The sequence below is a fragment of the Rhipicephalus microplus genome, chromosome 3, assembly GCF_043290135.1.
Source record: "Rhipicephalus microplus isolate Deutch F79 chromosome 3, USDA_Rmic, whole genome shotgun sequence".
Classification (NCBI taxonomy): domain Eukaryota; kingdom Metazoa; phylum Arthropoda; class Arachnida; order Ixodida; family Ixodidae; genus Rhipicephalus; species Rhipicephalus microplus.
Genome location: NC_134702.1, coordinates 9,986,846 through 10,011,014, shown reverse-complemented (window position 1 = coordinate 10,011,014; position 24,169 = coordinate 9,986,846). Strand labels below are relative to the sequence as shown.

The 24,169-nt window shown below is 46.4% G+C and overlaps 1 protein-coding gene across 1 annotated transcript in view; it reads left to right on the top strand.

Moving 5' to 3' along the window:
• Positions 1-1,057: 1,057 nt before the first annotated feature.
• The window catches only part of DAT (Sodium-dependent dopamine transporter), a 69,507-nt gene continuing 46,395 nt past the window's right edge, over positions 1,058-24,169 (top strand). Inside the window, exon 1 of the mRNA XM_075888856.1 lies at positions 1,058-1,927. Coding sequence (XP_075744971.1) covers positions 1,612-1,927 — 316 coding nt within the window. The 5' untranslated portion in view covers positions 1,058-1,611. The remainder of the gene's footprint in view (positions 1,928-24,169) is intronic.

Here is a 24,169-nt window from a genome sequence, read left to right as displayed (position 1 = left end):
CATCCTCGTTTCGTCCATTCTCTGACGCTCGAGTACACCCCTCGACGCGTTCCAGAGAGATGCCCAGGACGCGTTTCTGGGCTTCTGGTAACGAGATCACGGCGACTGACTCGCCCCACCCGCATCAACCAATCGATGCAGGACGCGCGATCGGCTGTGAGATGTGGTGGTGGTCAGCGACCACAGTGATCCACTACGTGCTCCCAACGTTTACAGCCAAGCCTCAACCAAAGAGCTAAGGATATATATGCCAAATCATCTACCAGTCCAAATCCAAATCACCTACCATTTAAGTTTTCTTTAACTAGTAATGAGAAACCACGCTCGAGATTCTTGGGTGGTAATTATCAGTGTTTGCCACAGTATGCTCGACCAGATGAACAGAGCCCACTTCAATGTGAAGACCACTTTCTGGGGTTTTCGCATGCCCGGTTATGCGCAAACCTATACGAATCACACAATTGTGAAAAGAAATAGTTTTCAGCGAAAGAGAACCAGCGATCAGAAAATAAATAAGATTGAAATAAATGTCGGTTGGTTGTGAAAAAGTAAAAAAAAATCGACGGATTAATGCTATTTCATGCCGGTACACTTGTTTTGCTGGCTAAAACAACTGTTCACTTACGTCAATTAAATTCGACGCTGTCCAAGCATTCTCTGCCGAAGCGTAACTGACGAAGTAAATTGAAATACAGCGCGAGTTAAAGATTGCGATCTTTTGACGAGCCGGGCAGGTATATAAATACACAGAAACTAAACTCGCGAACAACTGGCAGAAACACTTGTGCTCGTCCACCCAGTCCCATTTGATGGCTTTTCAGACGGGACAATTAAGCACTGTCACATAGAAGCGCGGGCCTTATAGAGCGTAAATATACCTGTTGCGCAGGGATGGCCGGAATCAGCTTTGACCTCTCTCTCCGGCATCGTGGAGAAGGGAAAATCTAGTCGGCATCAACAGGTGTCCGATCGGGCAAAGAAGAAAAAAAAAAGGAAATGGTGGCTCTCCCATTGCCTGACTGACCGCGCTCCCTCTTCAAACTGCACGCACCACTTTTATCCGCAAAAATCCATCAACCGCCGGCAGTCGTCGTCACACCCCGCGCTACTGCACTGCTTTATTGGTTTCCGTCGCTACTTTTTCGAGCCGGGCGAAGGCGCCCGAGAGTTGAGCGAAAAAGCTTCGAGGCGGCCGAACTTTCTTTCCCTCGGTTTTTCTCTTCTCTTTCGGGAAAGTCGCTCACCTATTGGCCAGAGATGACGACACCCGCGCGACACCATTGGCCAACCCGAATCACGTGCTCTGTGAGCGTGCCTTCGACGCGAAGCAGAGAGCGCACTCGCGTCGTCTGCTTAGCGGTGCGGCCGCGTCGTCTGCTTGGATCGTCGGGCAGGCGATCTGAAGGGATACCAAGTAGTACGAAAAGTAGTAGATAAAAAGGACGGCCATTGGCAAGTAAACTTGGGGAACGTATCAAGACCCCGCGCAATCCTACATTTTTCGTTGTTTCGCGCTGAGGGATCCCCGATCTAAGCAACAGGTGTGTCCCCCTTCGCGAAGTACACGCGCTCTGAAGTTTTCACTGTCAGAGGCACGCTGCTTCACTTTACATGGCGGAAACAGACGAAAACTCGCCACTGGCGGGCGAGCCCAGGCCTTCGCTGGTCAGCGAGGATGGCTGCAACGCCGCTTCTTCCAACCGGCACGAGCAACATTCGGGCGCCAACTCTCAGGCCATGACGGAAGTCTGTTTGACTCCCCACTCCGATGACCCCAAGGATGCGACCACGGACAGTTTGGGGCGGAAATCCGGTGACAGAGAAGTATGGGGCAAGAAGGCCGATTTCCTGCTGTCCGTGATTGGATTTGCTGTGGACCTGTCGAATGTGTGGCGCTTCCCATACCTCTGCTACGCCTATGGCGGCGGTGAGTGTCCTCTCGAGGGACATGTATGCATCGAACCTGGTAACACCGTCAAAGAGCGAGGCGTTTAAAAACCAGAGACGAATGATATATATATATATATATATATATATATATATATATATATATATATATATATATATATATATATATATATATATATATATATATATATATATATATATATATATATATATATATATATATATAAGCGATTGAATGATTGAATTATTGCAGGTAGTCATTGCCTTTCGTTATTCAGAAATTACAAAGTATATGGTGACATATAAGTAAAATCACAACGTGGCGTTCGTTATGTTATTTGCTTGCAGTTTTCGACATGTTTCTTTTCTCTCGCTCTAGAAAGATGCCAAGCTAATGCGATTGAATAACGACCATATTACCTATGTATCCAGAGTAAACAGCTGGTTCCATGCTTGATTCAGTTGTGCTTTGTGATATATTGTATTAGGCAAAGAAAAAAAAAGACAGCCCTGGTTTAAAGTTTATATTACAGCCCTAGTTTGATCGTCCATTTCACATGGAGTTCCGTTTCACAGCAACGCGCATGTTTACGTTGTCTGCCCTAATTTTATATTTATTGCGTACGCGAATAGTCTATCGGGATTATATTTGCTCGGAGTTTTGTTGAAGTCAGTCAGTCTGTTTTTTTTTTTTTTGGCGAAACAAAGACAGGTTGCATGTGTGCTGAGCACAACGCTTTGCATGACGCGTTGCAACACCTCATCAACTACTGCTTCAAAGAAGGCGCTGAAACGGAGGCAGTATACGCCGCTAACGAGTCTTGCCGCACGCTTGGGACGCGACTCTATTTTGGCATTTGTGCCTGAGCGCTGTTCATGCTCGCTATTTGTAGTAAATCTTGGCCTATGCAAAAATATTAACTTACATTTTACAGATATCTTTTACTCGGTTGCTCTTTTTAAACAGCTGTGTAGTGCTGGAAAAAGAGTTCCATATCGATAACATTTGAGAGACGGTGTTTACTTTTAGTAGTCTCAGAAAGAATACCTGTAAAAGACGTTAAGTTTTATTCGAGTTGTACATGGAGGATTACAATAATCCATTTGGCTATTCATTTATTTTATTTTCAAATACTGTCAATCATTCAGAGGGATCATCACTGGTGTGGGAGTAAACCCACAGATAAAATGCACCCGAAAGGAATGATGCGAACGACGAAATATACGATCATTATAAGAATTACATGTCTCGCCCATGCTTACTTCTTGATGTAGACTAAAACATCCTTGATACCCGTTTTTTTTTTTTGTCTGACCAACCCTGCTTTCTTTATGTGTTTTATCCCGTCATTATTCCTCTATTGCTCGCAGCGTCGTCCTCGATTCAAGTTGAACCCTCTTTATAAACCTCCAGGTTTCTGTTTGTAGCTGTTATCTACTTTTCTTACGAAGGACAATGGTAAACTGCCAATCATGATTTGAGAATTCCTGCAGAATATGTGCTCCATCCCGTCTTCACCACTCCAGTTACTTCAGTTTCATGGTCCGGCTCCACGGTCACTATACGTGTTTCGAGTATAGGCGCAATCCTTTACCACTTCCAGTGCGTCCAAACCTATAGACGCTGTTCTCTTCCGAGACTCATACACATTACTTTAGTTTTCTACGGAATAATGTACAGACCTACCGTACTGACTTGTAGAATTCAGTAACGATAAGCTGCAGTTGCTCTCATGGCGTAGTTACTCATCAATTCAATGTCATCAGCGAATGTCAAGTTACTGAGGTACTCTCCATTAACCCGTATCTCTACATGTTCCCATTTTATAGGGCTATGAAAAACTCCTGTAAGTGCGTAGTGAATAACATTGGGTAAATCTTGTTTCGCTGCATTGCACACTTCTTTTGTCGTTTGCTTTACGGAGGACTGTGGAGCCGTAGTAGATTCCCTCCAGTGTTTTTACACATGGTTCTTCGATTCCCTGCTTCCGCAGTGCCTTCATAACCGTTCACATCTCAACTAAATCGAACGCCTTCTCGTAAAATGAAGGCTATATACAGTATAGTGGTTGGCTGTATTCCAAGCATTTCGCTATCACCTCTTTTGCATTGTACATATAGTAGAGCAGTCTGTACGAAATACTGCTTGGTCATTTGGTTGATTGAATTGGAGCGTGGCCCCAATTCTATTAGCTATTATTTTTAAAGATAGCTTGTAGAGAATAACGGCCAGTAAACTGATCGGCCTGCTATTTTTCACATGCCTGACTTCCACAATCTTGTAGATTAAGGTGATCGTTTTCCTGCAACGTCCTCTAAACGTCCAGAAGAGCACCGTGTCTATAACGGCCAGTTTTTCAAACACAATCTCCTCACCATATTTCAACAGATTTGATGTTACCTGATCCTCATCAGCGACTTTGCCTCTTTGCATTACTTTCAAGGTATTCTTTACTTCCACTGTCGTTTCTGGTGAGATGCCTAGTCCAGCTATATACTATACACTTGTTACATTATCGTCCTGGATGTTCCGCCTACTGCGCGGATCTCTGTAAAACTACTCAGCTACATTAACTATCATGTCCATATTGGTAGCGAAGTTGCATTCGTTGTCCCTTAGTGCATAAATCTGGTTATGACCTGTGCCTTATACTTTTCTCTTCAACGCTTTGAAACTTCGTTCGTTCTTTCGAGCACGTTCAATGCTCTCCATCTTATAGCTTTTTAGGTGAGCTATGTTATACATATTGATTAACTTCGAAAAAGCTGTCAGTTCTATTTTGTCTGTTGCGCTTGAAGCTTTCGTGATTTGACGTCTTTCGACGGTGTTTTTCGTCTCCTGGGAATAGGGTCCTGTCTTCCGGCTTCTACTGCACACCCCGCGATGATGTTTAGTTAAATTATCATATTTTTGTTTGCTTCAACGTTAATGTTAGAGTCGAATATTTGATCTTGAGTAAAATACTGAATTTATGTACGCTGCATCTTAGCGCGAACTTCTTTCTGGCTTCTTGCGTGTCAGTGTCTATGGCGAATCCGAGACCCTGCCATCCACTGCCTTACGCAACGCTTTCACATCATGCACAATGCCAGGGTGCGCGCGCTGTATGTAGTCTATTCCGTTCTTAAGTTCGCCATCATTCCCCTTACCCTGTCCCCAGTGCAAGGTAGCCTACCGGGCTCAGCCATGGTTAACCTCCCTGCCTTTCTTTTCATCCATATTTTCTCTCTCTCTCTCTCTCTCTCTCTCTCTCTCTCCGCGCCCAATTGCGGTTCACCCGGTGGAAAGTGTCCTGAATGCATCATCTATTGCTTTCTACGAACTCCACTAATAACTTCCCTCGGGCACTTTGACATTACAGTCGCCTATCAGTGCATTGTACCGTATTTGATTTGATTGACATATGGGGAATCGTATGTTTACGCGCGTGAATCATAACGGTGTTCGGGTTACATTGCGTTAGGGCGTTCGTGAACCAAAATGGCTGACTGTCGAGGTCACAGTGCAGCACTGGGCCATGTCAACTTACTGGAGGTCATTTTGTCCGGTTAAGGTTCTGCTGCGTGCTTAGGCCCTTCATATCCGTCAACTAATTCAGATAGCACAATCGTAGTCCCTTACGCCGATCATTTCACGCTACCGACATTGATAGTGCCAGCAAATCAAATGTGTTACATTATAATTAACAAAATTCACTAATTGCTTCTAGTTAACTAGCCTTTCGTACACTATGAGGCTAAAGAATTGTGGCCTGTGAGCATCAGGTGTCCATGGGTGCACCCATTTCGATACTTTCGTTCACAACGTGGGCAAGGATTATCGAGACCTTTGTGTTCAACTGCACAAAACGACGTTGCAAAAGAAGCAGTCGGAACAGCAGCACGCATGTTTACCGCAAGTGTGACGTAACTCATACCTTAAAATCTGCTCAACATCCAGGTTTCAGTTCTTTCAATCTCACCGACTACGATTAGTCAATGGAAGTGCATGCCCTTATATATAATTAAAACGTCAATCAGTGAACGTTGATATTTATTCGGCTATATGTTTCGATTTTTAAGCGTACTAATAAATGTAAGTGTGCAGGTGTTTTTTTGCATTTTGCATTTCACCTCCGCATAGCAGCAGCCACCATGACGGGGAATCGAACCCGCGTCCTCAAGAAAACAACACTAAAAACGCTAGTAAAAAAAACAAGTGACAGGGGGGATTCAGGACAAGCAGCTGATTATAAAAATGTCTTCTTTCAAAACCGCAAACATTGCGCATCGTTTCCCGCCGAGTGTATCTTTCTCTTTCTCGTTTAAGCGAACATAACATCTGGTGAGAGTTTCACGCGCACTTGATCAACAGCAGCTCGGGTAGCGCCGACGGAATCGCTTCGACAGAGCAATGATATCTTTCACAATATTTCCATAAGGGCAGCGGGTGGGTTCAAGTTCAAACGCACGCGGCATGGACTGCACCCCGCGGCATCCGAAGAAAGCAGAATACGAAGTGTATACAGCATTCGAATACGAGTTGATGGTTTCGCTTGAACCGTATATAGTCGCGAAGTTCTGAGAACAAGTCCGCCGATGTGTTACAGTGATTACTATGCCAGGCTGCAGACCCGGAGATCGCGTGTTAGATCCCCATCGCGGCGGACGCATTTAGATGGGGGAGAAAGGCTATAGATGCCTGTGTGCTGCGCTATGTCAGTGCATGTAAAGAACCCCAGGTTGTCGACATTTCCGGAGTGCTCCACTGTGGCGTCCCTCCAGTGGCATAGCCAAGGCACACTCGCTATTGCACTTATTACCTTAAGGCCAAATAGTGGGTGCATAACAAGTTCGAAAAGGTTTCGTGCACAAAGTGTTCGAGGTACGTACTATAGGACAGGATATCGCTGCCGCATTCAAATCATAAAGGTGAAGCTTAAGGGTCCTCCAATTTTTAAATCAAAATGGTGCCCCCCCCCCTTTTGAAAAAATAGTTCCTCATACAACCCTGCGTCTTTCTTAGTCATATTGTAGTTTTGAGACGTTAAACGCCCTCCCCCCCCCCCCCCCAGGTATTATTATTTAGCGTGTTGAAAATATACCGTATAAGGTACATCCAGGAGATGCTTAAAGGTGGGGGAGGAAAACTTCGAGCAAATCCGGACGGCACATCCACCAGCACATTGGAGCCTGAGGACAAGAAACAATTGAACGGAACTGTTCTGGTGACTGTGTGTGTAATTACGTTGGTAATGTTACTAATTATGCATTTGCATGTTGGTAGTGTTTACACGCACACACGAAATCGAAAAAAAATAATTATGAACGAGACGCGTTTGCGCGTGTTTACGACAGACGACGTCAGCTTTGCGCGTGGTGAAGTGTCATCACTCGGTACCACAACTCTTTGTAATCCCTGTGAAAGTAACCGGCATGCGTATTTTACGCTTCTTTGCTTTTGTGATTCGTCACAGTAGCACTCTTCGTGAGTGCTTGGGCCCACATCACCACCGCCCATTTCCTTCCAAACGCAATCGTGAGATATCGTCATCAGGATTTGGTGCCGGTTGTTGGCGAACTCAACGATTCAGCGAAAGCCCGTTGGTCTAGTGGCTAAGGCACTCGGCTGCTGACCCGCAGGGCGCGGGTTCGAATCCCGGCTGCGGCGGCTGCATTTCTGATGGAGGCGGAAATGTTGTAGGCCCGTGTGCTCAGATTTGGGTGCACGTTAAAGAACCCCAGGTGGTCTAAATTTCCGGAGCCCTCCACTACGATGTCTCTCATAATCATATAGTGGTTATGGGACGTTAAACCCCACATATCAATCAATCAATCAATCAATCAGCGAAAGCCCGTGTCGCAGAAACTCTGGTGTCGGCTTCAGCGCCGTTAGTTATGAGCGATAAATTGCAAGGCACTCAAAGAATGAAAATTATGGGCACGAGACATAAGGACCATACTCAATTTTTTTTTTTTTTTGAAGGGTAAGTGTTGAACGGCTAGCTTTGGCAACTGATGGTCAATGTGAAAGCTGTGAAAACTTCTGTGTCGCCTGAAAAGTTAAAGCATAAAAAAACATTTTTTTTGGGGGGGGGGGGGCAGAGGTGAACCCTTCGCCCCCCTGGTTACAGATCTGGGAGTCATATTCGAACGAGCTGGTAAGGCATTTTGCTTGGCAGTCGGCTGTTTTACAACAGAGCCACGCCGGTGTTTGAGAATCCTTTAGTCAATTCGGTTTTGACGGCGCAAAAGCAGCTGAGGCTATGCTGCGCCAGTCAGAAGGCGTCAAGAAATAGAGAATGAAACGTTGAACTTGTAAATAAGAAAGTGGCTTTTCGAATAATCCACATTTTTTTAAAGTGTAGCACGTCAGAAAACAGAGAAGAATGTAAAGGTAATGCAATACGTCCTGTTTGCTTTGTCGGCTGAAGCATTTTTGTCTCTATGTCGTGGCACGAGATTAAGATGTGTGTAAGTGTTAACGGTTCTTAGTACTTTTCACTGCCTGCTAGTTGTTTTTCCTTCCTTAGTAGAAAGCTGTGTGTCAAGTGCGTGTGCTCAATGCAAAGTCGGCATATCATAACTTCGACAGACCGTTCTTGGTGACGGCAGGTCTTCTCTTCACCAAGTATGCGCTTCACTAAAAATGTAGCTTATTGCCCGTGTGTGTTTGAAACTGCTTCAAAAGAACACCTTATGCAGTCTTCATGTAGTAACAGGAGTCGCTTTAACAGCCTTAATATTGCGTGGTAAAAGCGTACGATTGCGCTATAGACGTTACACTATGAAGTACGTCAATTGCGCATCGTGTTGATATTTCAAAGGCGCAGCCATTACGAAATGGCATCGTTAGCCACGCCATTAACAAAGTGTGCAGCTGTGCGCGTATTGTCTTACGCGTGCGCGTAGTGGCTATTTCGCTAATTCAAGAGGGGAATAGTTATGGCGCATCGGGCACTTCGAAACGGCACTTGCATTTTGGAAGAGTTTAAAGCGGCCAATGCTGCACGCGCAGATTTACCTTTGCTCGCGGCACTGTTGAGGTTTCCACCGAACAGCAAGTCGTGGCGAGTGAAATCGAAGGCAATGCGAACGGGGTTCTTGAAGACGAAGCTTAAGCGACCCCGAGTCTTCGTGCCGACGCGATGCGCCATGTGTGCGCGTGCTGTATCCGTGAATCCACGTCGAGAAGCACGTACGTAAGCGTACGAATAGAAAGAGGAAAAGCTATTGAGCTATTCATTGTCAGCTGTCATGAGTGTTTGATAGATGACAGAAAAATGTCACATCAAGTGATAGCGCGATGTCGAAAGCGTCGTGGCTCACGACTGATACTCGGGACGGTGCAGCCAAGTTCGTCGGATGTTTTCGGCCAAGGCGCACAGCTCGGTGCTGCTGGAAAATAAGCGATCTTCGTATGCCAGCTGCGTCTGTTTTCGGCTGTCAACTTGGGGACAGTTGTGTGAGCTTGCCGGCTACGCAACACAGAGTGACCAATGACGAACTACCCGATACGAGCTCCCATCCTCCCGCTACATACAAACTGTGAAACATCTCCCGATTCGGCTACCGGCTTGGAATTCGGGCTGAGCCAAACACATTTTGCTAGTCAGCTTGAGCAATGGTCACGCATATAAGCTCCTCCGCGATTACCGTTTGCTAAACGGCACAAATCACGTTTGAAAATACATATATTACAGATCGCTGACCGATGGCTCACCACATTGTTTATGCTTACGTTGTCGACAGTGTGAATAAATACACGCCGAAATTCAGTGAATGCGCAGTTATCTGTAGGCACATCGCTTCTATAGTAGTGATTGAGGCCCAGCATATTGATAAAAGTGGTAGCTAGGGGTGTGCGAATATTCGAAAATTTAGAATAACGAATCGAATAGCGGTTTATTCCTCTCGGTACTCGAATCGAATAGTGCATATTCCAAACACCGAATAATTTTCGAATACGTTTTGAGCAATCGGCAATGACAAAAAAATGCTCGAAGGAACAAGTCGCAGAACAGCGATAAGTAACTTTTCGAATTACCGAGGCGCATGCCAGCGTTATTGCTTAAAACTCCAGTGTCGCCGAAGCGATCCTGTAATAAATGCGCTATCGTTACCATGACATTCGAGGTGGGGTTAAATGAGGGAAATCGCTCTTATGTGTCAGTTTTATTGCAGCGAAACGTGCAGCTTTTCCTGATGGCTTTCGTAAAGTTTCAGCAGAGAACTATCATCATCACGAACCATCACGTGCTCCCTTCGTCCTTCTCTTCAATTGCTGCTTCGCTCCCACGAGATATGCCTCGATTTGTTCGGCGTCATCATCATCATCATCATCATCATCATCATCATCATCATCATCAGCAGCAGCAGCAGCAGCAGCAGCAGCAGCAGCAGCAGCAGCAGCAGCAGCAGCAGCAGCAGCAGCCTGACTACGTCCACTGCAGGACATAGGCCTCTCCCATGTTCCGCCAGTTAACCCGGTCCTGCGCTTGCTGCTGCCAATGTATACCCGCAAACTTCTTAATCTCATCTGCCCACCTAACCTTCTGTCTCCCCCTAACCCGCTTGCCTTTTCTAGGAATCCAGTTAGTTACCCTTAATGACCAGCGGTTATCCTGTGTACGCGCTACATGCCCGGCCCATGTCCATTTCCTCTTCTTGATTTCAACTATGATATCCTTCACCCCCGTTTGTTCCCTAATCCACTCTGCTCTCTTCTTGTCTATTAAGGTTACACCTATCATTTTTCTTTCCATTGCTCGCTGCGTCGTCCTCAATTTAAGCTGAACCCTCTTTGTAAGTCTCCAGGTTTCTGCTCCGTAGCTAGGTACCGGCAAGATACAGCTGTTATATACCTTCCTCTTGAGGGATAGTGGCAATCTACGTGTCATAATTTGAGAGTGCTTGCCAAATGTGCTCCACACCATTCTTATTCTTCTAGTCACTTCAATCTCGTGGTTCGGCTCCGCGGTTATTACCTGCCCTAAGTAGACATAGTCTTTTACAACTTGAAGTGCACTATTACCTATCTCGAAGCGCTGCTCTTTTCCGAGGTTGTTGTACATTATTTTCGTTTTCTGCAGATTAATTTTAAGACCCACCTTTCTGCTCTCTTTGTCTAACTCCGTAATCAAGAGTTGCAATTCGTCCCCTGAGTTACTCAGCAATGCAATTTCATCGGCGAAGTGCAGGTTACTAAGGTACTCTCCATTAACTCTTATCCCTAACTGTTCCCATTCTAGGCTTCTGAAAACCTCCTGTAAGCATGCGGTAAATAGCGTTGGGGAGATTGTGTCCCCCTTCCTTACACCTTGTTCAGCGTGGGATGCGGCAACTCTGTTGGGCGAGAGTACCGGCGCAGAAAGAAAGGGAGAGATAGAAATAAGGATAAAGATAAAAAAGAAAGAGAAAGATAGAAAGAAAGAGAAATAACAGAGATCAAAACAGCGAAATACAGGATGAGAGAGATAGAAAGAGGAAACCAAAAATAGGGAAAGAGAGAAAATAAGGGAAGAAAAATTAAAGAAGATAGAAAGAGCGAAAAAGAGAAAGTAATATACGGAAAGAGAAAGGAATAAATAAACAGATGCAAGAGAGAGAAAAACAAACAACAAAGAGAAGAATAAACAAGAAAGGTTATCCAGCTCTGTTAGTCCTTCAAGCTTGGCACCTCTAGTACGAAGCTGTCGTGCTTTTTTTTTTTTTTTGAAAAGTTGTTGGCAAAGTGTCACTCTGCTACATTTCAGCCTGCAGTTACAAAATATTTCGAAAGTTCCTACTGTATACGAGCTTGCTTCAGTTTAAATAATTGTGGCACTTTTTGTCATTTAGCAGTAACCATATAATGTTGCTTTAATAAAGCTTGTGGATATTTATTTCTAATGAATTTTCGCCGGATTTTCTGATGTTTTTAAACTTACTATTCTAGAGCTGCTTTGAAAATGGTGGCCTTACTATTCGAAAACTATGGGAACAATATTCGATTCGGTGTCATCACTATTTGATTCGATTCGGTTCTAAAGCTTACTATTCGCATACTCCTCGCATGCTTCATGCAACCATCGATTAACTTTCTTAAGGAAGAGATCAAATGCCTGAATCTCACGTAAACCACGACGTGCGCCGGGCGGAAGGCACCGACTCTTTCCTCACCATGCGCAGATAAGTTTTCGTGCCCGTGCCTTAATTCTTTGCCGCCATTCTGCACGGTTCACGTCTGTGGTGTCCTCTATACTGTGTCCGTGCTTGTACGCCCAGCCCTTTAACACAGATTCTTGCAAAGTAGGTCAAATCTCGTTATTCCAGGCACAACTCACGCTGTCATCGGCTGCTGCGGTCAGCCTCCTGTTTCGGCTGAGGCTGTTGACTGTATGCGCCTTTGACTATTCTGTTTCACCTCGGTAGCGCGAACGCTGTTTTTAAAACTATTCTGGTCTTCGTATTCTCTTCTTCGGTTATTAGAACTCCATGGTTGACATTACGCTTAAACTCGAAACGTTTACTGTAATCTTTGCTTAAAGGTGAATTTCATTTTCTATCGCAGTCTGCGTTATGTGGGCCATCCTTGTGCATTCATCAATAAGCTGGCGAAATTTCAGCGCACTTGGCCGAACACTTCATTCATAATTGAATATTTTTATAAACATGCGAGGGGACTGAGAATCGGGCAACAGTGGCGCACTAGAGAGAGCAGCCTGATGTGCGTGTGTCTGTATTCCGGAGAATTACATTTTTCCGTGGTCAGATGCACGTGAAACAGATTTGTTTAAGGCTTTCCTCTGCTTATCACTGGAATCGAACAATTTACAGCGGCTGAAACAGTGGTAGAAGACGATGGCTCCGCTGCTTGCTGCACATGATGTCACACGCACCATGACAAAAGGACGGTCGCGGGAAGTGGGCGGGATTTGCAGCCGGTGACTGCTGGGCCTGTTTTGGACTGAAATAGTATTTTACCGCTCACATTTCATATATGTATATGTGCAATATACCTTCTATTTTTCGTTGAAAGCAAACTTTTGGCTGACCATGCCATGGCTCCTCCAGTAAAATATTTGCGTCGGTCTTTGCGAGTGTGCATAATCTTACATGGTAATTTCGATCCTGCGAGAAATGATTCAATCACTGAATAGGAATAGCGCGTACGTGGTGCTTCACCGCCATTCTTGAATACGCCTGCCGCACACGGGAGCCCTGAAAGGTATGGGACATTAGCCTAGCAGAATCTGTTTAAAAGAAAACCGCCCGTCTCTTTTTCCGCCGTCACAACTGGAATTTCTCACTTTCCTCTCACGTTGATACGCTAGGTCAAAGCGACGCGATTTTTAATGTCTTGAGTGCCTGAAATTGCTGCATATCGATTGCAGTCCACGCTACCCATTAGCAGACGAATGTCTGTTTCCCGCTATGCTGAAAGCCACTCTAGCAGTAGCCATAAACTTCATTTCACACCGTTTCAACCACGCGCTACCCTATTTATGTCCTAGAACTTGTCTCCCGAACACTAGTGAAAAATGGCATTCGTAGGCTGGTACAATTAGATCCGTGTTTTTAGAAGGCTTCTTGCATTATTGTATTGATTCCCACCATGTTTCTTCGAAATTGTAGATATATATGTAGACGTAGCCGTAGATGTAGATCCTAAATGTCTGGCGTAGATGTAGATGTAGATCCTAAATGTCTGGATCGCACCTTGGGGTATTGGTTAAGAATGGGTATAACTTAGAAAATGTATTTAAGAACTAGAAAAGAATACTTTCTTATATGCTTGTTCCCCCACCTCCCTTTTTCCCCCATACATTGTTGTATGGCTTAAGTTCTGTTGTAGACCTAATGAATAAACCACTCCTACTTTAGTGCGATAGGGCTGCAGTATTTCTTAATAAATAAATAAATAAATAAATAAATAAATAAATAAATAAATAAATAAATATGCAAATGTGACATGGATAAGCCAGAGGGTAACGCTATATCACCAAAGTTGATGTATGCACAATCGCTTCATTCTTAATTTTTTTTCGTAGCAGTGGAATACCTCGTATTTCCCGAAATGTATTTCGAAAGCCACGAACAACGTTAAACGAGGCACCTGGTTATGCGAATCGCGTAACAAGAGATATTTAGTGCACGAGAACCGTAAGCATTTGTCCCGACGGGGCCACGCACCTTTCAAAGGGCTCGAAGGCAATGTATTCGATTACGCGGGGAACTCGATTACTACTCATAGCGTTGAAGGTATACAAGAGGGTGAGATGGTGCAGCGGATGGGAGCCGGCGATGTCGGTTCGCTGCGCGGCCCAACCTGAACGCTGTTTAACCCTTTCACGCACCCGTTGGTCCATTCAGCTTGGTAACGAGCATTTTAGCGGGTTAACCGAAGTGTTTGATTGCGGACGTTGCCTCGTGCGCGTCCGAAGTTGCGCTCTCCGTGCTCCTAATTCGATTATGCGCATGCGCACTGCGATCGTTCACGCTAGACTGCGTCGTTTTGCTGATATCCAAAGGGCGGAAGCGCGGCGGCCACGTTTTCGATTGAGGCGAAAATGCCTGTGGCCCGTGTACTTGGATGTGAGGTCAAAATTTTCGGAGCTCTCCACTATGCTGTCTATCATAGTCATGTCGTAGTGTTGGGACGGAAAACTCCTAAAACTAATATCAGTATTTTCGCCCTCTTCCTGTATTATTTTAATACCATTCCCCATCCCACTGCAGACTAAATGGCGTGCCAGAGGTCATGTGTATATTGGCGCCGGCAAAAATCTCTGTTTTTTCATAAAACCTTTCTCTTTCTTTCTTAAGAAAAAAAAATAAGAGCCCCCCCCCCCCCCCTCAACCCCCACCTATTTTTTTTTTTACATTGTGCCCTCTGACTGATTGTGTTACCCACCGATTAGCCCAATAAAGCGTCCTGCCAAAGGCAATTTACACTGCGGGTTGTCTCGTGGCAGATCTGGATAAATGTTAGTTTTGTCATGCTGGACCATGCATCAGCCACTTGCTGGAAAGAATGTGCATGTTCATAGACATCATTCGTGCAGAAGCTTGGCGCGAGTACGCGCACACTATCGAAACGGGCTATGTTGAAAGAAACTGACGTGGAACGGCCCCTTCGGTATAGCAACACGTGAAGTTTCGTGAACACCGGTAATTCTATCAATGTATGCAACCTACGCACTTCTAGCGATTATTTGCCTGCACAATGCTATTTCCACGTCTTCATTCGGCAATGAGTTGTAAAAAAGCGCAATAATTAACCCTCGTCGTGTGGCAGCTCAGGTTGAGTGTACAGGAAGCGCACTCATCCCTTACAAAATCTGTGCCGGTAACTTCACTGCCCGAGTCCCGCGGGCATATTTAAGAGGCCATGACACCAAACTTTCGCTCATAACCAGTGTTATTTGGCTCAATTCTTGAGTGTTTGCAAACAAGCTGACAAAATTTCAGTGCATTTGGCCCATGTACGTACATTTATAGATAATTTATTATCAGCATTTTCATAAACACCCGAGTCGCCCAAGTCTCGCAACACTGGCGTGCTCGTGAGCCGTGACGTATAAGACCGTTTGGTTTGCGAGCATATTTTCACTGAAGGCTCCCTGGGCGCCGTCATTGTCTTCTCTGGGCTGTTGTTAACATGCGTGACCCCACAAAAATGGTGCACTGCCAAGGCTGTGACGTCGGCTTTTGCACTCCCGTGCAACAGCCTCGAAAGGAGGGGGTCCTTTTCTCCGTTAAAAAGGTTTATTCGGGCCAACGATTTTGTTTCGTGGTCAGCTGCTTGTGCGATAGAGCTAACACAGCTTTCTTAAGTTCGTCACTGAAAACTGCACGATTTTTTTCGTGACTGAAACTTAGGTAGAAGATGACGGCTCCATTACATGAAGCACGTGACGTCACAAAATGGCGGTCGCCGTCGACCGCCATTTTGCAAGCACTGTTGCAAATGCTTCGCGACACTATATGACATGCTGAGCGAGATGTCTCGCGCATCATCAGGGCTTAGACGGACGCGCGTTTCTTCAAATATATATATATAGCCGTGCACAGCAGTAGCACGAGCGCCTGGCGCAGATTTTGGGAGCAGCACACGAGACAGGAAACTATTTGAGAAGCAAGTAGTGTTGCCAGATGCTACCGAGCTAGCAAGCGAATTATAAGCACAAAATCGCCCCCCCTACCCCCCCCCCCCCCAAAAAAAGCGGCGCGACTTCTGCGAAGGAGCCTACTGAAAGAAGCAGAAATTCCCATTCCTAAAAATGTATGAATTATAATAAAAAAGGCCACTGAAGTACGAAAGGGAAGTTGTAAAGGTCGCTTTAAATATTTTGTACAGAAACAATAAAGTGCATCTATGAACGAAAGCACATATTTACTTCTAAACATTGTCTCTAGGGTAGTCTCCATTTGGATGAATGCACGTTTGCCAGCACTTCATTAGCATTTTTTCCGTTTCCGCTACGTATGTTTGGCTTTAACACTCAACAACTCAAAGTCATTGACAAACACGTGATCGGTGAATGTGATGTCATTGAAGTAACATATTTGTTGGAGCAATACTCCCCCCCCCCAAAAAAAAAAACATGTCACTGAAAAAACTGTACCACTGACCCGGCGTCAAAAAAAAAAAAAAGCCAAAATCCGCTTATTATAAAATGAACTGGCAACTTTGGAAAAAAAGGCACTATAGTTGACCGTGCTACACGAGCGCTGTATTGCGTGGGCTCACCATGAATGACACATTGGAGAATGCCTAACAAGTATATCGCACGATGTATTCATACTTCTGAAAAATTTAGGATGAGCACCTCTCTTAGTTTAGTTATGCCTGAAATTGGCTAGGGGCACTACGAACTTTGAGTCCTTTCAACCACTGGCGTGGCCAGGGGAAGAGAGGAGTGCTCGGATCTTCAAAACTTCCCCGCTGAAATTTTCAATTTGCATGTGTATATACACACACTAACCAGTGGAGTCCAGAGGGGGGATTAAAGGAGATCGCAAGCTCTCTCCCCATAGCCTGTGCCAGCACTTCCACCCCCTCTTTTTCTCGCCTCTATCTTTCATCTCCCCCATCCCCCTCCTATGCGCAGGGTAGCAAACTGGCTGCCTATAGACTGGTTAACCTCCATTCCGTTCTTTTCCTCCTATTTTCCTCCCTTCCCACCCCCTTTCTTCAGTTATTGCCGTCAACCTCTGTCACAGAACGAGCGCTAAAAAAGAGCGCGCCGCCAAATCCTTGCGACAACGGGCGGCAGAAACGCCGCGAGGTAAAAAAGAAAAAAAAAAGAAAGCAAACATCCAGGGCTCCCGGGCGCGCGCTCTCCCCGCAGAAGCACGGCTTCGCAGACGATCCTCCTCACCCCACATCGGCGGCCCAGCAAGGCCGCGATTTTTCTAGAACGAAGGAGGCGGGGTCAGACCGAGTGAATCATCCTCCGGAGAGGGCAGTCGAACCGTCTCGTGCCTCTCCCCAGCCTTCGCTGCGCATCGCGCCGACGAAAGGAGGAGAACGTTCTGGAAGGTGGCGCGGAAAGTATTTAATCGAGCGGCCGAGACGAGAAATCAGGAGAAGACGGAAAGTTAGCGCCGGAGCGCGTAGGAATTCCGCCGTGTAGTCGGCGAAGGTTCTGCCCGTAGTGACAGAACAGGAGGAGACGGAAGTTAACGCCAGAGCGCGTAGGGATTCCGCCGTGTAGTCGGCGAAGGTTTTTGGTCCGTAGGGACGAGGCCGGAGACGAAGAGGATTTCCACCTGAGGGGTGACGACTCGAGCTACCGGCAAGAGTGGGTGTTTACCGCTATCGAGCGAAGACCCGTGGCAACAGCTGCGGGTGTGAAGCCGACGTGTTCCGGCGAAGAAGTTGAAGCTTGGAGAGTGGCCAATTGAAGTCGGCGAGGTTTCCTGGAAGAGAGACTTCGAGAGCTGCGGAACGACAACAACGCTGGACTTTGAGTGAGTGATTCTCGGAAGAGTATCATTCAGACTTTTGTCCCAAGGACTTTGGACTGAACAGGTTTTCTAACTCTTTAGTCCTTAAGTGTCTTGGTTGTTAAATGCATGCGACTGCATTGTAGTGCGTATTGTTGTCTGTGTCCGTTGTTTCAAGTGTGGCTGATTGTATTGTGTAGTACGTTGATTGATTGGTTTGATTGGTGACATATTGTATGCAACTATTGTGGAGTGTGCATTTTTGTGTATTATTTTCGATCTGCCAATATTGAGAATATAATTTGTTTGTTTATCAACTCTCGGCTCTGACTTGTTCTTTGGGCCACAGCCGGCGTCCGCTGGCGCGCCAAAAAGGACCACTTCTAAATTGTCCACGCTTTCGTGGTGCGGTTCGGGGGGCCGATACTTCGGCTCTTGGAATTAGCCCGGCGATCGCCTCCCTAATTAACGGGACCGGTGTGACAATTAATCTGGCGTCCGCGAAACAGGACCTTTTGGTGCACAGTGTGTCCAAAGTAGTGAGAAAGAGCCTCGAGTTGTTGATAGTGCTATCGGAACGATTTTGTGTGTTGTTCAGTGTTCTCGTTAACGAGTGCAGGGGAGTGTTCCGATAGACCGATTTAGGCAGATACTTTTTGCACGCGGCAAGGTTTTATTTGCGAGTTGCGAGACACAATGGATCTCGAAAAGTTAGTTGCGCTTGGTGAGAAGATGGGTCTTTCCGGCGCCGAACTACGGAAATGGGTAAGCCAGAAGGAGAAAGAGGCGGTGGAGAGAGAAAGGTTGGCAGCTGAGAGAGCCAAGGAAGAAAAAACAGCTGAGTTGGAACGAGAGAGGTTGGCGGTCGAAAGAGCCAAAGCGGAAAAAGAAGCTGAGTTGGAGAGAGAGAGGTTGGCAGCAGAGAGGGCCAAGGAAGAAAAAGCAGCTGAGTTGGAACGAGAGAGGTTGGCAGCTGAAAGGGTGAAAGAAGAAAGAGAGGCAAAGGAGCGACAGCTGAAAGAAGAAAGAGAGCAGCAATTGAAGTTGGAGCTGGAGAGAGAAAAGTTGGCAGCCGAAAGGGCGAGAGAAGAAAGAGAGCTGCAATTGAAGTTGGAGCTGGAGAAAGAAAGACTGGCAGCTGAGAGGGCGAAAGAAGAAAGAGAGGAAAGGGAACGGCAGCGACAGCACGAGATGGAACTCGAGCGGCTCCGTTTGCAACAGCGAAGTGAAACTCCCGTCCAAGCTAGAGTTGAAAGCAGCGAACGGGAAGATCACGGCTTCCGCTTGAACCCAAGCAAGCTGCTCGTAGCGTTTGATGAAAGGAAGGACGACCTAGACGCGTACCTCCACAGATTTGAGACGATTGCGAGGAGCCAGAATTGGCCGGAACAGCAATGGGCAACTGCTTTGAGTACTTGCTTGAGTGGTGAAGCGCTCAGTGTGTACGGTAGGCTGACGCCGACCGATGCAGCCAACTATGCAAAGGTAAAAGCTGCTTTGCTGAAGCGATTTAGATTTACCGTGGAAGGATTCCGGGACAGATTTAGGACAGGAAAGCCAGCTGATGGTGAGACGGCTACGCAGTATGCCGCCCGACTTTGCCATTATTTCGACAGATGGATTGAACTTTCAGGGACAGCGCAGGAATACGATGAGCTTAGAGAGCTGCTAATTAGAGAACAATTTCTTACTAGTTGCCACCCAAGCCTGTCACTGTACTTAAAAGAGAGGAAGGCTGACTCACTTGAAGACATGCTTGAATTGGCTGATCAATTCTTGGAAGCGCAAGGTGGCACTAATTTGGCCAAGGTAAAGAAGGAGTGTCCCGATGATTCGAAGAAATTGGCTCCCGAAGAAAAGAAGCGTGCACCAGAGATCATTCCGCGATGTTTTCTGTGCAACCGAGTGGGTCATCGCGCGAAAAACTGTCGAACGATCTTTACGAGCCCTACGGTTGTAAAATGTTTTAAGTGTGGGCAGACTGGGCACAAAGCAGACGCTTGTCGAAACGGAGCGAGTCAAACTCACCAGGTATCCTGTGTGCAAGCAGCACCGAAATCTGATAATAATGCCGTCACTGATGGATTCGTAGAGTTGAAGAATGGGGAGAAAATTCCTATTGTGGGTGCTGTAATGTCGAAACAGCCAACCGGTGTTACGAAAGGAATGCCAACGCTGCCTGGAAAAGTTGCGGGCAAAAAGATTACGGTGTTAAGAGATACCGGCAGTTCCACTGTTATCGTGCGGAGAAATTTGGTACGGGAAAGTGAGTTGACAGGCAGAACGAAACCGGTTTGCCTAATTGACCGTACGGTTCGGATGCTTCCCGAAGCAGAAATTGAGGTTGAAACTCCGTACTTCAGCGGGAAGGTTACTGCTTTATGCATGACGACCCCCCTGTATGACCTTGTCATCGGAAACATCGACGGGGCGCGAGGGCCAAGTGATCCAGAATGTTTGGGAGAAGCCCCGAAGACAGAGCCCTCGCCAACACAGCGGCCGCGAGATACAGTGGAGGAACATCCCGTGACGGATCTCACTAGAGCCCAAGGTGAAGCTGCGGCGCAAGAGACAGCGAAGGCGAAGACGACCGTGTCGAATCAGTTCACGGGCCGAGCAACCGGACTTACGTCGGCACGACCTCAACCGACCGACAGTGTAAAGGAGACGGAGTTGGCCAGCCGGGCAAGATGTAGAGGCATCATCAAGCGGGTAAATAAACAGACAGGACCCATCGAATGTAATGACGCATTAACGGTGTCGGAAGAGACAACGATGGCTGAGACGACGCCTCAGATATCGTCGCTGGAAAGGGCTCGCCGAAAAAGAACGTGGAAACACAAGAAGAGATCGAGCGAGCACCGCAAAAGGGGGCGCAAGCGCTGCTCGAAGTACTCAGGATAAGTGCTGAGGTCGAATCAGAATGTGTTTGGCAGTGTTGAGTGCCATATGTTGTGTTAGTGTTGTGTTATCCTGTGTCACAAGTGTCGAAGTGTCTGTGCTGTGATGTGATGTATAGTGTTGTATAATTGTTGTATAGACAGAACTTTGTACGTTTGTATTGTTTAGAATGTGTGATGAAGTGTTGTAGGCATGTACCTGTGGCTATATTTCATGTGTTGTGGAATGGAACTACAATGTACGATTGTATTGAGTGATATATTGTGAATGTGAAGTGTCATGAGCGACGGATTGTGTTACAGTCTGTGAGAATGTGTGGTGACTGTTCGCGCTCGTTTGTGTGGTTTTGAATATTATGAGATAATATTCTTAAAGTGGGGGGCAGTGTCACAGAACGAGCGCTAAAAAAGAGCGCGCCGCCAAATCCTTGCGACAACGGGCGGCAGAAACGCCGCGAGGTAAAAAAGAAAAAAAAAAGAAAGCAAACATCCAGGGCTCCCGGGCGCGCGCTCTCCCCGCAGAAGCACGGCTTCGCAGACGATCCTCCTCACCCCACATCGGCGGCCCAGCAAGGCCGCGATTTTTCTAGAACGAAGGAGGCGGGGTCAGACCGAGTGAATCATCCTCCGGAGAGGGCAGTCGAACCGTCTCGTGCCTCTCCCCAGCCTTCGCTGCGCATCGCGCCGACGAAAGGAGGAGAACGTTCTGGAAGGTGGCGCGGAAAGTATTTAATCGAGCGGCCGAGACGAGAAATCAGGAGAAGACGGAAAGTTAGCGCCGGAGCGCGTAGGAATTCCGCCGTGTAGTCGGCGAAGGTTCTGCCCGTAGTGACAGAACAGGAGGAGACGGAAGTTAACGCCAGAGCGCGTAGGGATTCCGCCGTGTAGTCGGCGAAGGTTTTTGGTCCGTAGGGACGAGGCCGGAGACGAAGAGGATTTCCACCTGAGGGGTGACGACTCGAGCTACCGGCAAGAGTGGGTGTTTACCGCTATCGAGCGAAGACCCGTGGCAACAGCTGCGGGTGTGAAGCCGACGTGTTCCGGCGAAGAAGTTGAAGCTTGGAGAGTGGCCAATTGAAGTCGGCGAGGTTTCCTGGAAGAGAGACTTCGAGAGCTGCGGAACGACAACAACGCTGGACTTTGAGTGAGTGATTCTCGGAAGAGTATCATTCAGACTTTTGTCCCAAGGACTTTGGACTGAACAGGTTTTCTAACTCTTTAGTCCTTAAGTGTCTTGGTTGTTAAATGCATGCGACTGCATTGTAGTGCGTATTGTTGTCTGTGTCCGTTGTTTCAAGTGTGGCTGATTGTATTGTGTAGTACGTTGATTGATTGGTTTGATTGGTGACATATTGTATGCAACTATTGTGGAGTGTGCATTTTTGTGTATTATTTTCGATCTGCCAATATTGAGAATATAATTTGTTTGTTTATCAACTCTCGGCTCTGACTTGTTCTTTGGGCCACAGCCGGCGTCCGCTGGCGCGCCAAAAAGGACCACTTCTAAATTGTCCACGCTTTCGTGGTGCGGTTCGGGGGGCCGATACTTCGGCTCTTGGAATTAGCCCGGCGATCGCCTCCCTATTTAACGGGACATGTGTGACAACCTCCTATCACCAATTAGGACAAATGAGTGGGACCATTGTGGGCATACATTAACAGTACATGTGCCATGATGCAGTTTTTGTGCGCTATATAGTAAAAGCACAAAAAAAGTCATGACCCTCCTCTTCGGTGTTACTACAAGCAACAGTCCCACCCCCTCTAAATTGAGTGGCTGAAGCCGCCCCTGACACGCAAACATGAAAATGCACACACTGGCATACATAAAGTATGGCTGAACCACCCCCACTCCCCCCCCCTCAAAAAAAAAGAAAAAAAAAACAACGCTGGCTACGCCACTGCTATAGCAACACAATTTTAGGAGAGCAACCACGAACCATGTGCTTTGATTTTCCTTTGCGTTTGTTTGTTATTTAATTCAATTTTGCACTGTGATATCTCGAATGCAGAAAAGAGGGTCATAACGGATAAACCTGTTGTTGACTGTTCTGAAGTTCTTGGAGTTAAGTGAGAATTATGGGGAAAAAATAAGTCTTTTACGAATGCCAGCTATTTCACCATTTGTGCATATCGGAAATATGATATACGTATGCCGCCATGAAAGCAGATTCGTCAGTGTCTCCCAGGGTGTATTTCTTTTTTTTTATTTTCATGCGGATGTGAGGAGCAGTACAGCGACAAGCACGACCGACGACATGCAAGGCAGCCGCGGTCACCGCTGATTAGATGATGGACGCGGCTGTCATGGCGCGCCTTTATGCCGGTCTATCCAATGAATCTCGTGAAGCGGTCGAGCAAGTTCGCAAGAATGGCGCAGACGTGCTTCCGGGTGTTTCAAATGATAATAATTCCTGGTGTTTTACGTCCCAAAACCAGGATTTAATTATGAGAGACGCCGTAGTGGAGCAGAGATTTTGACCATGTGGTGTTTTAAATGCGAAGCATTTCTTGGCGAACTTCGGTGACCTTGAGCGTATCTATCTATCTATCTATCTATCTATCTATCTATCTATCTATCTATCTATCTATCTATCTATCTATCTATCTATCTATCTATCTATCTATCTATCTATCTATCTATCTATCTATCTATCTATCTATCTATCTATCTATCTAGCCGCTTACGTTTGCGTGCTCTCGGGGTCACCCCCTTAACTTGACGTGAACCAAAATTAGCATGGGAGGGTAAGATGGTTTGACGAATATGACGCGCTGGTCAAGACATGAATGTCACAATCTCGTCACGTACGTTGTCAAACACTTCCCGCTAGACAGTGGCACATACTCACGAGCGGGTATGTGCCGCTGGTAAGCGGGTATGTGTTTCCCCAGGAACGACGAGAACACACATAGACAATTTTAACGCGTCAGCGTTATGCAATGCCCGACATCGGTAGCGTCGACCAAACGAAGGCATAGAACAATTGTCAGTGTCGAGAAAAATATGACATAAGCATCGCTGGCCACCCGACGAATGCAAATAATATATTTCAGGGTCCCAGCAGGAATCGGACCCAAGCACTCTGCGTGGCAGTCAAGCATTCTACCACGGAGCTACGCCAGATCTTGGAACTACTTTTCAAATAGACGCTAATCTTCGTGAAACGTCAGTAGTGGTTGCAGTGCTGCCAACCTAATTTTTATAAACATTACATATGTACTCCTTTCATACAGCCGTCATGTCGGGTTAACGTGAATTGTGATGAGGTGCCATGCGCTGAAATCGATTTATGTAGCAGTGTCAAGGGCCAGCATCTTCGCAAGCATCAGTGCTTCATATCAGCTACTGGTGTTGCTGAAACACATTTCCAGCTTATATCGTTGTGCAAGTGGAAAACTGGTTATATAAACATCCGCAACACTGCAACATATGTCTCTGCGTGTAA